The 15814-nt window shown below is 54.6% G+C and overlaps 2 protein-coding genes across 2 annotated transcripts; one reads left to right on the forward strand and one right to left on the reverse strand.

Moving 5' to 3' along the window:
• Window positions 1-1337: 1337 nt before the first annotated feature.
• On the reverse strand, window positions 1338-5644 carry TRMT10B (tRNA methyltransferase 10B). Its single transcript, XM_086479592.1, has 8 exons — window positions 5489-5644; window positions 5297-5412; window positions 5080-5197; window positions 4433-4585; window positions 4246-4324; window positions 3340-3407; window positions 2907-3030; window positions 1338-1584 (listed from the first exon to the last, which is right to left on the reverse strand). The coding sequence occupies exons 1-8, from the start codon at window positions 5642-5644 to the stop codon at window positions 1478-1480; spliced, it is 921 nt and encodes a 306-aa protein (XP_086335718.1). The 3' UTR covers window positions 1338-1477.
• A 112-nt stretch (window positions 5645-5756) lies between these two features.
• On the forward strand, window positions 5757-15310 carry LOC147413219 (uncharacterized). Its single transcript, XM_086480294.1, has 5 exons — window positions 5757-5807; window positions 7648-7809; window positions 9631-9730; window positions 12262-12392; window positions 15029-15310. The coding sequence occupies exons 1-5, from the start codon at window positions 5757-5759 to the stop codon at window positions 15308-15310; spliced, it is 726 nt and encodes a 241-aa protein (XP_086336420.1).
• Window positions 15311-15814: the final 504 nt, after the last annotated feature.

The raw sequence follows: 15814 nt of genomic DNA on the forward strand, positions 1-15814 counted from the left end.
ATTGAAGAGGACAGCAGCTGGGGCAGAAGGGAGTGCTGCAGCACCCCTGAGAGACCCCCCTCACCAGGCAGACGAACAGCCAGGCACACAAATGCCCACAGGAATTTGGGCAACCTTTAGCAGCCCTGCACCAAATCCCCCACAGCTGCTGCTCTCTGTGTGCCTGCAGGCAGCAAGCTAGCTACCCAAGGCCAGGCTGCTTTCCTGGCCGCACGGGGACAGAGTGGCCAGAGCACCTTCAGCCACTGGGGAGGGCAGCAGTGCCGGGTGGTTTGGGTTAGCGCATGCTGCCGCCTAGCAAACCGCGGGGCTGAATTAACAGATCAGGGCTCTTACACTGAAGCCCCAGCTCAGAGCTAATGGCACACCAACAGCTGATGAGCAGGGGAACGCGAAGGTGAAGATCTGGAAGAGCCCACAGGGCACAGCGCCACAGGCGCCGGCAAAGACACTCAGCCTCTGTGGGGAGCAACACCAGCTGCTGCTGCTGGCACTGGCTCGTGGGTGCTGAACTCCAGGTGTTGTAGAAGGCCCTGGACGTGAAGGCGAAATGAAAACACATAAGCAAATGAGATAGATAGATAGTAATTTACCTCAGAAGACCTTTGAGTCCTTCCAGTGGTGGTTAGACACAGTCATTGCCTGTGAGGGGATTTTCGGGGTTTGTCTTTTTTTTAGCAACAATGGCTGAGGTAACATATTGACTTAAGACACATCAAAAATGCTTTCTGCTGCGCATGTGAAATACATTGCTGCTCTTCGTGCAGGGCACAGTCAGAGCTCAGATACCCTTCCAGGAGGAACGTCAGAGTTAGTGTGTGATGATGTACCACGCGTCAGTAACTGTAAGGGTGCACTGGGAGTTTAAGAGTGAACATTTTATTTTAGATTTTTAGATTAGATGCACAGGATTAGCTTCAACAACTCACCCAGGCTTCAACTGGTTTCAAGTTGTTGGGACATGGTGCACCAGGGAACTGTTTCTCCACTGGGGAAGCGCTTCCCATCTTGTGTTCTCCAACTGGAACCGCACTGTCCTTCTCCATGGGAAGGAATTTTCCTCGCTAGTGAGCTTTGCAATTCCAACTTCACCTTACTTACAGTTTAATCAAGATGAAAGAAATACCTTAAAGGTCTCCTCCCTGTCCCAGAACAAATGTAAACACACGAGTCAGAAACACTCGAACAAGCCTTTGCAAAGAAGCAAAACTGTCAGTTTTTACTCGATCCCAGGGCTCCATCGGCTTTTGTTTTCTGTTTGAGGGGAAAAGTAATTTCCAGCATTGTAGTGCTGAGGTAGAATGCGTCACTCTCGACGTGGTCCTTAAACAAGATTTAAGCAGAGCTGTTTTCTTTATGCACATTCATGCCAGTGCCTCTGCTTGAAATTTGGAGTTTGCCTCTCTTGTCTGCACAGCTCCTGAACATCAGAAAATAAAGAATTTTCTTGCGCATTGTCATGCTGAGGTATTTCCACTTATTTCACTGCATCTGGTAGCATGTAGCCTTTTCCAGAAGAAACTCCAGCTTTCAAGGCTGCTGGCCAGCTTCGGGTCTCATAGTAAGTTGATAAGACATCAAAGACTGTCAGGAAGAGAGAGGTGTACCATGCTGTGATACTGCTCTCAATAGCAAGGTCTGTAATATGCACCCCACTGGCTGCGAAACATCAGGAAATGACAGTAGCTGATGCCAGGGGAGGTTAGCATGGGGTTTGCATTCCCTCCGATTTAAAATCTGATGAGCAAGTGCTTGAGGCTGCTCATCTAGGAGGAGATGACTATTTTGAAGATGACTTTGGGGAGCTCTGGCTAGGAAAAGCAGAGGCTGTGTCAACTAAAGCAAGGTGCCCCCGGTCACTATTTTGACTACGCTGTACTGCCCCACCTGTGCTGCTGACAGGACACCCATGGTGGGTCACAGCTACTGTGCTTCCACCGTCGCTTCTCACATAGAATCATAGAATCGTTTTGGTTGAAAAAGACCTTTAAGATCATCAGGTCCAAGCATTATCCTAACACTGCCAAGCCCACCACTAAACCGTGTCCCTCAGCACGACATCTATACGTCTTTTGAACACCTCCAGGGATGGTGACTCCACCACCTCCCTGGGCAGCCCGTTCCAATGTCTAACCACTCTTTCAGTAAAGAAATTTTTCCTAATATCCAATCTAAATCTCCCCTGGTGCAGCTTGAGGCCATTGCCTCTTGTCCTGTCATTAGTCACATGCTACATCTCCACATCGGGGCTCCCTTGGGAAACACAGTGGACTCCAGCAGCCACGCTTGGTGCTCTGCAGCGCCCTCCGCCACCTCCTCTGCCTTGTGCAGACAGAGATGGCAATGAAGTCCTTGTGCCAGAGGCAAGAACTTCCTAGAGCTGGCCTAGGACACAAGCCCCTCCCTATTTCCCAGCAGAGAGGGGCTCACATGACAAACCCACAGACTGCCAGCAGAGGCAGAGGAGCACAGGCACAGGTGGCGCAGCCCACGGTCACAACGTGGAGCCACCATGGTGGTACAGCACCCCAACACCCCCCACTCTGGTGTCATAAGCCTTGCCTTGATTGAGCCTGACACAGGTTTGACAACTGTCCTCCCTTGCCTGGGACCTTGTGTGGCTTGTAGCAAGGGCAGCCTCTTCACACCTCCCCACACTGACTGTTCACTGCTCTGTGCAAAGCAAGGGCAACCCAAGTCCTGCTCCCCTGAGAGCGGGCTGATGCAGCAAAGCACACAAGACCTTCAAAATGGGGGCACCAGGGATAAAACAGCCAGGGGAACCTCTGCTCCCAGCGTTTCCCCCATGACTCTGCACTGGGCCGCCCTTCTGAAAACACTGCTGCTTCAGCGCTCCATAGCCTGCCCCCCTCCTCCAGCCTAGGCACGCGGGCTCAGCCTCTCACCTTGATTGATTGCCAGGGTCTCCGAGTGGTAGTTCTTGGTGTTGGCTGTTTTCACCATGTACTCACGAATGGGGAGGCGGGCTGTGTGCAAGGACTGCTCTTGTGCCCTCTGCAGTGTCAGCTTCTGCAAGGGAAACAAGAACAAGGTGCCCAGCGCACACAAACTTGCACATCCATAGCACGCACATTGTCTTGGGTACAAGCAGCTACAAAGCTGAAAACTGTCCTGGGGCTCATTTCGCCCAGACTGCCGCCATCTCTCTCAGCCTGGTGCTGGATCCAGGCAGAACCTCGAGGAAAAACAGATGGTGGCACAACAGTGATGTCTCAGATTGAGGCAGGAGCAGTGCTGGCTGCTACCAACGGGATGTCTCTGCTCTCATGAGAGAGTGGGGCAGATGGCACCCTCGGGTTCCGACAGACGACTACCCACCTTGTGAATACTTTCATCCACCAGGCCTCCGAGGACATACACTTTATTTGGATCAATATCTTCAAGGACTAGAAACAAGATAAGCACTCGCTCAGTAAAATCCTGCACCTCACCATTCTCCAAGCAAGACCCCACCTCCATGAGAAAGCTATGGCAGGAGTCCCTTCACCCTGAAGCCTCAGACCGTGCAGGAGGCTGAGGCTTCAGAGACAAGACGTGTCTGCCTGAACCCGCACGTGGACTGAAAGGGGGAGATCAGACACAGGCTGAAAGCACAGAGTGCCAGAGATACCACGCATCGCTTCCTTTAACTGTCTCCTGTTACAAGATGTGGCTGGTCAGGTCAGTCTCATCCCAGCCTACTCCACAGATGCCTCCCCACTGCCAAGGTCACCTCTTGAAACGTTGCCCCACCCTGACCAGGTTCTTTATCAGAGCAAGGGACTTGCATGAAACAAGAAAGGAATCGGCACCCCCAGGAACATGTGGCCAGTCAGAAACAGAGGAAGATGAGAACATAAACATAGCAGCAAATTAAGAAATAAAGGGAACATTGTAGCTGCTGCGTTATCTCACAGAAAGACGTCATTTAGACTGTATCCAAAATTGCCACAGGATCTCCACTTCGTGGTATTACAAACCTCAGGGGGTCTACACGCAGGTTTTAAGTTAACTTTGCTGCAGATCACGCATAGCCTTGAGTCGAAACCTCACTCCCTGTCAGAACAGACTGAGATAGGAGTAGACCTAGCGTCAGAACCAAGTACACAGTACATCTCGTGCAATTCAAAACAGAGAATGCTTGGCATCGAATCACCTGAAGTACAAATGAGTCTCCAAAAGCAAAGCTTAAAAATCAGCCTTTGGCCCTAGTTCCCCTGTGCCTAAAGCATGTGAAATATTTACCGTTCTCAGAATCAGGAGTGAGATAAACAATTGCATCTAAAGGAAACAGGTCCAAGTAACTCTCTTGAGTTGTATCCATCTGAAAAATGCAACATAGGAAAAGAAGCCCATGAGCCCAGTCCATCTGCCAGCATTGTGGCTGCAGGGTGCCACGAGCCTTGAAAGCATTGTGGTCAGAGAGCCTTACCAAATAATTGGAGAAGCCGTCATTCATGCGAAAACATTCCTCATAGATCAATGAGCCCACTGCAAACTCCGTCAGACAGAGCCAAAATGGCTTCTTGGCCCGCCTGTTTGCCCCATAGAGTCTTCTGATCTGGGAGGCGAGGCGGCTTGTTTCCTTTCAACAAATAACAAGCACGGTGACCCACAAGTCTAGGGGCAGGGGGTAAAATGACTCCGTTCAGGGCCCGCAGATATCACGAGCTAGTTGCGGAGGCTCTGGAAAGGCTGCTCCTGGGGAGCACAGCTCAAGGAAACCCAGAGAGCTGGGCATGCAGCTGGCCAGTGCCGGAGGCCAGGCAGCCACGGGCAAGCCCAGGGTGGAGGGACAGGCAGAGACACAGAGGGGCACGCACCCAAATAAGACTGAGCTCAAGGGAGCTGCTGTGCACACGCTCACAGGTCGGGGCTCCAGCCGAGCCGCACAGTTTCTTAAGAGTTTCCAACACAGCTAGAATAAACCAGCAACCTGCGCCTGCGATCCCAGCTCCGCGAGAAGCAGAGAGGACAGACAGACAGGCAGAGCAGCTGCCAGGCTGCATCGAGGCTACGAGGGGCACGTCCCCAGGACCCCCGAAAGTTCCCAGACCCCGTAGAGGGCCTGCCCCGTACCTTCTGCGTCATGCGGTCGGCCACGCCGAGGTCCACGCAGAGCCGGGGCCCCGACACCCGGGCCTGCAGCAGGCGTTCCTTCACCAGGGCAGCCGCCGCCCTCCCGCCGTCCCGGCTGCTAGCAGCCCCTGAGAGGCAGAGCACAGAGAGGGCAGCCCGGGCCCCGGCGGGGCCTCGCCCGCCCTCGGCCAGGAGCCCCTCGGCGGGGTCGCGCCGCCCCTCACCTGGGCCCTGGGCCCGCCGCGCCCGGCTCCTCTCCCGCTCCTCCCGCCGCTTCCTCCTCTTCGCCGCCAGCGCTCGCTCCCAGCGCCTCCGCTTCCGCAGCGCGTTCCTCTGCGGGACCGGCGGGGCCTCAGGCCTGCGGGCCTCCTGCCGCCGACCCCGGCCCGCCCCGCCCCGCCGCACCTACCGAGCACGGCTCCGCGCCGCCCGCCCGCCCCGCGCCGGGGCCGACGGCCGAGGGCTCGATCCGCAGCAGACGGAGGGCCTCGCAGGCCACCGCCGCCTCCCCCTCAAGCTCTACCGACGGGCCGCCGCCATGGCTTCCATCACCGTCGCCCGCCATCGCCGCCGCCTGCCCGCCTCGGGCGGGGCCGGGGCGAGGCCTGGCCCGCTTTCCCCCGGCACGGCCTCCCCGCCCGCCCTCGGCCCCCGCCCCGCCCCGGCGAGGACGCGCGATGAGCGGGTCCCTGCTCCGCGGCCTGCGGCTCTGCTGCCCCCGCCCGCCCGTGAGTAGGGGCTCGGCCCCGGGGGCCAGGGGGGCGCGGGCGCTCCGGGCGAAAGGAGCTGCCGCGCGGGGCCGCGGCGGTGGCCGCGGCAGGGCCGCCCCGGCGCGCTCCGGGCGGCTGCGAGCCGAACGTGGCGGCGGCTCCTGCCCCGTCCCGGGCAGCCGCGGAGCGCGGCCCCGGCCACCCCGGGCCGGGGTCTGGCCTCGGTGCCTGCCGAGGGACTCGCCCCCGGCGGCGGGTTCCGGCCGGCCGCCCCGCCGGGGAAGCGGTGGGGAGGAGGAGGCTCCCTGGCCGGGCCGGCCGTGGCCTGCGCGGAGCTTCCGGGTCCCCCCGAGGCCGCCGGCCCCGACCCCCCTGCCGTGCCCCCTTCTCCCTCGGGCCGTCCCACCCCACCGCAAGTGGACAGTGAATCCGCCGGGCGCTCGGCACCGTCCCCTCCGACGGGCATCCGGCGTCCCACGGCCCCTGGTGCTCGTTCCTCCGTGGTGGAGACGGAAAGCCACCAGGCTTCTGTGCCAGTGTGTACAGGCCTGCTCCGGTTTTGAACCGGGCGTGTGGATGACCTCTACGTGATGGGATCCTTGCCGTAGAGCTGCTTCTGGCACCCTGGCGTATCCTGACACTTAGCCCCAGAAGTTTCATTTTTGAGCTGGTCTTCCTGTTTATACGTGCTTTAGTGTGTTCTTGTTTTCATAGGTGGTACCTGGACATGTCCTGGTACAGCACGTACCACTGTTTCAGCGTCTTCCTTCCTCACAGCAGCAAGCTGGGATGTCTGCCCCGGTTATCGTTGTTACTCGTCTATGCTGCAGTAGTGTGTTGGTGTTTCAGGCCAGAACTCAAGTATATGCCAAGCAAAACCACTTGGAGAAGGAGAATGTGTGATCCACCAGGTTTAGTTTTTGCCCCTAAATTGTGGTGGGGTGACGGGATCACGCAGCGTTCCTGGGAACATTCAGAACACCCATGGTGTGTGCTGGAGAGCTGGGAAGATGCTGCAGGTGCCCCCTGAGCAGGGGGCTGGGACACCTGGGCTCTGCTCCCATGCCTGCACCCACTGCCCAACACCAAGTCACTCCATGCTCCAGCCGAGCCCGCCTGTCTGCAAGATGCAGTGCGCATCGTGAAGGCCTTTGCGATTCAGCTGAAGAGCTACGTAAAAGTCCTGTAGCCTAGATGCTGCAAAGCCACAACTTTTTACAGTAATGGGGCGTTACGAAGGGTGATACAGCCTTGTCAGTACTAAACCCTTTTCCGTGGTTCTGGCATAGCAATGTTGTTTGCTCCAGGTGTCCAGAAGGCCTGATTCTGGTGCCATTGATTGTTCTGCAGGACAGAAGTCAGCTTTGCCTGGAGGAAGGCTGATTGGCAGGAAAAAAAAGGCCTTGAATATATTCTTTGTGTGCCTTTGTTGAAGGAGACCTGTGAGGGCCACTGCTGGATGTCTGTGTGGTGCTGCTGTGTGCAGATTGGCAGGAAACACCTTTTAAGCTTAGGAGATACTTCTTTTCAGTGTTGGTGCAGATGGGCTGATCCATGGCTGGTGGGGACTGCAGGGAGGAGCAGCTGGGGCCTGCAGCTGCGTAGGAGGGGGGCAAGGGGAGGTGACACTTGCTGGATGCCCACAGAGCAGCTACAGCCAGGAACGGGACTTGGGTGTCCTTTCCCAGAGCACTGACTGCCCTGCTAATGGAGCCACAAGTGGCTTATAGTGACAGAGGTGCCCCTGAGTCCTGTCGGAAAAGCAGGAGTCCTCCTTGAGGAAGTCCTCCCTCCCCAGGCTGCCAAGATGATACGTGTCCTTCCAAATAACAAACCTCCCTCCCTCCTTTTTCCCCAGCTTCTGGCTCTCCTAGCCTCAGGGGGGCTCCGGCAGCAGCCCTGCATGGCATACAGCAACAAGGGAGAGAGTGCTGCAAGGCCTGTTGGGCGGTACCCGGTACCCAACAAGAAGGAACTGCCGTACGACATCGTGGAGCTGATGGAGGAGGTAGAAATGAAGGTAAAGGAGTTCTGCTGCAAGACTCTGTCAGTGGAAAGGGCCCAAAGTCCGATAGGTCATACACCCTAAGAGGGCCATTCTGGTGCAGTTAGGTCTGCAACACAAACCTGACAGGAGACGGAGGTGAGCAGCACTTCTTGCAAAGCTGCTTCCAGTCTCCAGGATGGGGAATTGACTGAAAATGCTGCAGAGTGTTGACAAGATTGTCATGGTTCCATGAGACTGGTGGGTTGTTGCAGATGCTGTTCTGTGCATGGAGTTAGCTGGAGCACTGACATAGAGTTGTTTTTCTGGGAGAGGATCTGTGTTTACTTGAGACACTATTAGGAGTATTTTTAACACTTTTTAATGGAGGAAAAACAGGGGAGGAGCTGTTTTGATGGCAGTAGTAAAAGGCTAAGGGGGTATTTCTGCTTTTGAGCTTTGACATTGTTTCTCCAAAGCCAAATTCCAGTGGCGGAATGGTAAGCCTAATGCAGAACTGTGTATAAGGGCAAAAAGAAGGACTTGGACAAGAGTTTCCTTCCCTGCTGTTGCAAAGAAGGAATGCCACACAGTCCTTCCTGATGGCTAAAACGGTCCACCAGCCACAGCCCCGGGAGACGTCTCTCTTCCAAGAGCTTCCTTTCAGGGCAGTGCCGGTCCACCCCTCCCTGTCCTTCCTGCTGGCGTGTTGAGTGTGTGCTCTGCTGCCATTGCAGTGGCCCCCGTGAAGTTTGCGTAATAACGAAAGGAGTTGGCAGATACACGGTGGAAAAGTCGGCTCAAATGTCACATGCTGTGATGCAGACCCCTGTGTGTCAGTGCACTGAAGGGGTCAGCAAAGATCATGGATCCAATCAACCTGGCAGACTTGGATGTCCAGACAGTGCTGCCAACCTCTATTGCCAGAGGTTCCTAAGTAAACTAACGGGTTGTGGACAAAGAGGGAAGAGCCTCCCCTTGGTTAACTAACAGTAAACAGACCGGTGAGACAGCAGGAAGGCACAGGCAATTGTGTGGCAGAGGAGGGAGATTGCCAGAGGGGTCTGTGACACCTGGGCTACTCTCCTTCTCCATAAACACCCTGAAGAACAGCAGCTGGTAAGCCAGTGGAGCCTGCAGGCAGTTACTGCAACCACAGTGAACCCAGCCTGTTTAGAACCTCCGTGGGCAGCCAAGTGCTGCGGCTGAACCCCTGCTGATAAATGCAGACTACTGGGACCCCGGCATGGGTGGGCCCTGCATCAGCTGATCCTGCACGTGAGAGGCAGCAAGCGATTCTCTGGAAAAGGCAGCCTCACACGCCACCGCAGGGGTGGGCTGGGCAGTGACAGTTATTGGGGGCAGAACAGGTAGAGAGGTAGAGCGGTATCATTGTGCCAGCGCATGCGTCCACTGTGTGCCAGCACCTCAAACGGCATGCTGTTCAGATTGGGCCAGCCCTGTCTTTTGTCCTGTAAGCTCGGAGGGAAGAGGAGAGCTACAGAAGGTTTAGGATGGTCCAGTGGGCAGAGCCGCATCTGTGCAGGGAGGCCAAGTGGAGATGGCTTCTTGGTTTGGAAAGGAGCTCGCCGATGTGACTGTGGTCATTAGAGCTGTGGCTGAAGTAAGCAGGGCAATGCATGCTATGAAACTGCAGCAACACTTAGTTAAGAACCACATTGTTACACGTTCAGCCATACATACAAATGGGCTCAAAGAGCAAGAGAATGGGTCTGCAGAGATTCCCCAGCCCTGCTGTGCTAAGAAATTATTCTCTAAGCCTAGTGCGTTAATGTCGCCCTCTGTGGCCTGTGTTAAGTTACAGTTCTTGACTTGTTTTTCTTTTTGCTTGAACAGACTGGATTTCTGCCCAATGTGTTCAAAGCCATGTCTCACCGACCTGCTGAATTCAGAGCTTTTTTTGCTTATTACAACGCCATTATGAACAAAGACACAGGTAAACCATACAAACCACCCCAAAACTGCCCTTCCTTTTGCAGATGTGAAAAGTTGCCAGAAGCAATATTTCTGACATCCTCAGATGTATTGCCTGACCGTGCCTTCTCCTAGCCCATAATAACAGCTGGCAGAGGCTGAAACCGCACAGCTGCTTCTGGCTTTGCTTGTATTGTGCACAGCTTCATACTCTTTAGCTTGTGGTTAAAAAGCAGTTCTTGAGCCAAGCTCTGCTGCCTTGCTGCACCATGCTCTGTGTCCCAACAAAGAAAGGACAGACTGCTTCCTAAGGGAAGATGAGCTGGGAGCTGACTGTGCTGGAAGGATGCAGGCAGAGGCAGTGGTTTCATGGGTGAGGCTGCAGCCCCACACTACCAGAGCACTGCAGGCAGGGCAGGTCTGGCAGCGGTGACCAGGGCCAGTCAGGAGTCCAGATTTCCCAGGCAAGTCTATGGGGACAAGGCAGATCCAAAATCAAGCCAGAAATTCAGCCTGGGAGTCTGTCAGGTTCCAGACCAGCAGGGTTATGCAGCTGCTGCAGCGTGGCTCGGGTGGGGTCACAGCCTACGGCCCAGCATAAAACAGGTCCCAAGGGAGGGGCAGGTCCCTGCTGAGCCTGCCTGCAGCTCTGCCTTCACAACAGCTCTCAGAGATGAGCTGCCCATGAGCAGCATGCAGGATTTGTGCGAGGGAGGCTGTGCCCTCTGGCACCCGAGATGCTGCACCAGGGACCTTGAACCCAGGGGTGTCCGTACCCTGCAGCAGCAGGGAGAGGAACAAGGTGCTTGCTGTGCCCTAGGACCCCTGCGCTGCAGGCGTGGAGATGAGGGAGGGCTGGCTGCAGCAGTGCTGCTGGGCAGGGCTGTAAGGAATTCTGCCCGGCTCTCCAGCCTTTGAGGAAACGCAGTTTGAGGACTGCCTGTTGTTCCCTCATACTTCCCATGGTACAGGGCACCAAGGGGCCTGTTCTCATTGCTTTTGCTCTGAAGGTACATTAGTAAAACCCAGATTTTGTAAAATCAGCTGGCACATGTAGGCTGCTCCTCCTGCTTATGGGAGATGAGGGTTCAGGAGGAATTTCTTGTCAAGGTCTGGGGGCAGCGAGGAGTGCAGTCTTACGCCTCTCCCACATGGTACCTGCAGGCTCTATGTGAAGCCTTCTTCTCCGCTTGGAGTGGAACCATGTCCCTAGCTGTACAAGGGTCCATTTTTTCCCTTCTCATTCCCATGCTTCCTTTTTGTTTGACTTGAAGAGTAAGACTATTTTGGATCCCACCTTCTCGAGCATCTCTCCTGCAGTATCATGGCATTGCCACCTTCTGGCACTGGACCAGACCAAGAACGCCCCTTCTCCTGACTCCTCTTTACCCAGGAGGTTTCAGTAGTGTCTTTCATGCTCTTAGAAGACACTGGTTTTATGGAAATATTTTCAAACTGTGGTAAAGTAGTAGGTTTTCTGGGGAGTAGGAGAGACCCTGACCTTCCCTGTGAAGTGTAATTTTGAAAAAACCCTGCTGCTAATTATCTTAAAAAAGGCAAAGAGTGCTGTTACGGAGCCAGGTAAGTTCCTCAGATCCTGTGCACAGTCCTGTTGTGAAGCTGTTTGTGAAAATGATTGATTCTGAGTATAACAAAGCACAGCCTTCTTCTCCACAGCTTCTCTAGAGCAGTCACTCTGCAGAAGTTGTGTTTTGTCTATCTGGCAGTCACTAGAAGTTCTCAAAGCCCTAGTCCTAGGGTACCTCATTGTTCCTTTTTTTTTTTTCCTTTCAGCCTTCAAAAGCTGCCAATAATGTTTTCTTAATGAAAGCTGCTTGGAGGGCTTTAGAATGTTGCACTTTTCTGTAAAAGCAGCAATAAAGCATCAGAGCACGAACAGACAGCACCCTCCCTAACCATTTGCCTCTGAGACATACATAGAGAAGTACCAACTGAGCTTCCTACTTGGTCAGCAAGTAATCTTGCTCCTCTGAGTTTTCCTGTTATGTACAATTGTTGTTTCCCCATTGACCAAATCTCATGTCTCTCATCCTAATTAGGTTCCTCACGAGCAGCTGTCCAGGTAAATTGGTTGCGTGGATGATCATAGAATCACAGAATGGTTTTGGGTTGGAAGGGACCTTCAAAGACCATCTATTCCAACACCCCCCCCTGCTATGGGCAGGGACACCTTCCACTAGACCAGGGTGCTCAAAGCTCCATCCAACCTGGCCTTGAACGCTTCAGGGGTGGGATACCCACAATTTCTCTGGACAGCCTGTCCCAGTGTCTCACCACCCGCATCGTAAAACATTTTCTCCTTATGTCCAATGTCAACCTACCATCTTTCAGTTTAAAACCATTGCCCCTTGGCCTGTCATCTTGGAGCTTTGGTTGCAGCGTCTCCCTGCATACTCTCTGGAGCTCTGTCTCCTGGCCTGTACTGCTGGCAGCTTCTGCTCAGAGCTCTCCCCTCCCCATTTCCCCAGTGATACTGGCTGTGGTGGACATTTTTATTAGCAAAGTGTGCCAAGTTTTTTGCTGTCCCTGTAGGGCAACTCAGCAAGGCAGACAAAGAGCTCATAATCGTGGCTACGAGTGCTGTGAACAGATGTCCCTACTGCGTGGTTGCACATGGAGCACTTCATCGGATATATTCCAAGCAGCCAGCGCTGGCTGACCAGGTCAGTGAGATCACAGAATCATAGAATCGTTAGGTTGGGATAGACCACTAAGATCATCAAGTCCAACTGTTGACCTAACACCACCATGGCCACTAAACCATGTCTAGAAGCACTACATCTACACGTTTTTTGAACTCCTCCAGGGATGGTGATTCCACAACTGCCCTGGGCAGCCTGTTCCAATGCTTGACAACCCTTTCAGTAAAGAAATTTTTCCAAATATCCAACCTAAACCTCCCCTGGCACAATTTGAGGCCTTTTCTTCTCATCCTATCACTTGTTACTTGGGAGCAGAGACTGACCCCCACCTCTCTACAACCTCCTTTCAGGCACTTGTAGAGAGTGATGAGGTCTCCCCTCAGCCTCCTCTTCTCCAGGCTGAACAACCCCAGTTCCCTCAGCCGCTCCTCACAAGACCTGTGCTCCAGACCCTTCACCAGCTTTGTTGCCCTTCTCTGGACACGCTCCTGCACCTCAATGTCCTTCTTTCAGTGAGGGGCCCAAAACTGCACCCAGCATCTGAGGTGCGGCCTCACCAGTGCCGAATACAGGGGCACGATCACCTCCCTGCTCCTACTGGCCACAGTATTGCTGACACAGGCCAGGATGCTCTTGGCCTTCTTGGCCACCCGGGCACACTGCCGGCTCATGTTCAGCCGGCTGTCGACCACCACCCCCAGGTCCTTTTCCGCCAGGCAGCTTTCCAGCCACTCCTCCCCAAGCCTGTAGTACTGCGTGGGGTTGTTGGGACCCAAGGGCAGGGCCCAGCACTTGGCCTTGTTGAACCCCATACAATTGGCCTCAGCCCATCGATCCAGCCTGTCCAGGACCCGCTGCAGAGCCTTCCTACCCTCGAGCATATCAACACTCCCACCCAATTTAGTGTCACCTGCAAACTTACTGAGGGAGCACTCGATCCCCTCATCCAGATCATCAATAAAGATGACAAGACCGGTCCCAACACTGAAGCCCTGGGGGACACTGCCTGTGCCTGGCCACCAGCTGGATTGAACCCCATTCACCATCATTCTCTGTGCTTGGCCGTCCAGCCAGTTTTTAACCCATTGTGGAGTGCATCTGCCTAGGCCATAAGCCGCCAGCTTTCTTAGGAGAATGCTGTGGGAGACTGTGTCAAAGGTTTTACTAAAGGCCAGGTAGATGACATCCACAGCCTTCCCCTCATCGACTAGGCCTGTCATTTTGTTGTAAAAGGAGATCAGGTTGGTTAAGCAGGACCCAGAGACTTGTGAATGTCCAAGTGACATAGCAGGTCATTAACTGCTTCCTCCTGAATTAGGGTTTATTCTGCTCTTGGTGCCCATCTTCCAGCTCTGGGGGCTGATTTCCTTGAGGGTAGCTTGTCTGACTAGCAACAACTGAGGCAAAGAAGGCATTAAGTACCTCAGCCTTTTTCTTATCCTTGGTGACAATGTTCCCCTCCGCACCCAACAGAGGATGGAGATTCTTCTCAGCTCTCCTTTTGTTGTTAATGTATTTGTAGAAACATTTTTCATTGTCTCTCATGGCACTGGCCAACTTGACTTCTAGTTGGGCTTTAGCCTCTCTAATTTTCCCTCTGCATGACCTAACAAGATCGCTGTACTCTTCTTGAGTTGCCTGCCCTTGCTTCCAAGAGTGGTAAACCCTCCTTTTTTCCCCCTGAGTTCTAGCAAAAGCTCCCTGTTCAACCAGGCCAGTTGTCTTCCCTGCTGGTTTGTCTTCCGGCACATGGGGACAGCCTGCTCCTGTGCCTTTAAGACTTCCTTCTTGAAGAATGTCCAGCCTTTCTGAACCCCTTTGCCCTTCAGGACTGTCTCCCAAGGGACTCTCTTGACCACTGTCCGGAGCAGCCCAAAGTCAGCCCCCCGGAAGTCCATGGTTGTGGTTTGGCTGACTCTCCTCTTAACTTGACCAAGAATAGAGAACTCTATCATTTCATGGTCACTAAGCCCAAGATGGCCTCCGACCACCACATCTCACACCAGTCCTTCTCTGTTTGTAAACAGCAGGTCAAGTGAGGCACCTCCCCGGTAGACTCCCTTACCACAGCTTGCGCCCCACCTCCTTCACATGGTCCTTTGGGAGGTGGGAATGACCCTCGTGTCTGCTTTTTCACCCAAAGTTTTGATCCACAAATCTATGTGGTTCCCAGCAATCTCAACATGACTGGGGCCCTAACTCATACCTGGCTTAGTAGGTTCACTGATGAGCAGTCAGATCAGTAGCCAGTCGGGGCAGGACCTCAAGATGGGGGTCTGTGTATCCTCATCCACCTTCCAGGCAGGAGGCAGGGAGGGATAGTTGACCTGCAGATCATTCATACTCCTGCCCACATTCTCTGCGGTATCAGTTGGGTCTGTGGAGGAACTTGCTACCAACAGGGAGTTGCAGCATCCCACTGGTGCTGGGTCCTGTTTCAAGAACTCCTTCATAGCCCGCTCAGCAAAACTGCCACAGTCCCCGAGAGAGGGAATAGTAAAATAGATGAGTCTTTTGTCTGTGGGTAGCCAGGATGCCTGGTTCAGGTGCCAAGTAAGAGACTGTGTGCTTTGGTTTGCGGAGCAGAGAAGGTGGTCATGCGGTCAGACTGCGTGCTGGGCCCATCTGCACTGCCTCTGGTTTCTGCCTTCTCACAGGTCATTGTGAACTGGAAACTGGCTGACCTGAGCGAGCGGGACCTTGCGATGCTGGAGTTTGCTCTTGCAGTCTGTCGAGCTGATAACATCACTGAAGAGCATTTCGCGAAGCTGGAGAGACATGGTTTTAACCGTGAAGATGCCTGGGACATAGGCATGATTTCTGCTTTTTTTGCTATGTCTAACCGTGTAGCTCATTTTATTGACCTGCGCCCAAACAAGGAATTTTACACGATGGGCAGGACGCCACGTGGAGAGGAGGAGGGAGCTGAGCATGCCTGACACGGCTTCCCACCGCCTACGCATCTGAAAGATTGATCAAGCTCTTAATTATCAAGCTACCATGGCTCACTTCTGAATGTGTAAAAGGGTGTAAGAGCTAATGCTAGAATGTAGGGGCAGTGGGCTTCGGAGTTTGGAAGGCTGCCGAGACCCCTCTTGGGTTGGGTACGTGCCAGCTCCGGTGCTGCCGGCACGACTGGAAGGCCCCAGCTTTGGGACCGGTCGCGCTGGTAACTAGCTCGCCAGGCCGCGGCCCGGCTTCGCACCGTCTGCTCTGGCAGCTCCGGCTGTCGGGGCTAATGTGCTCCTATCCGTGGCTGGCGGGGCCCGGGGCGGACAAGGGCATCGGCTGCGAGGGCGGGGGCGGGCGCGGCCGCCGGGGACCCGAAGCCCGCGGGGAGCCCCAGGCGCGGGAGGAGCACGAGCCACGGGGCCTCGCCCTCCTCCGCCTGACGCGGCTGTCACGTGGCCGCCGCCGCGGCGGGAGGGGCGGTCACGCGAGAG

The sequence above is a fragment of the Leptosomus discolor genome, chromosome Z (genome assembly GCF_034619465.1).
Source record: "Leptosomus discolor isolate bLepDis1 chromosome Z, bLepDis1.hap2, whole genome shotgun sequence".
NCBI classification, from domain to species: Eukaryota; Metazoa; Chordata; class Aves; order Leptosomiformes; family Leptosomidae; genus Leptosomus; species Leptosomus discolor.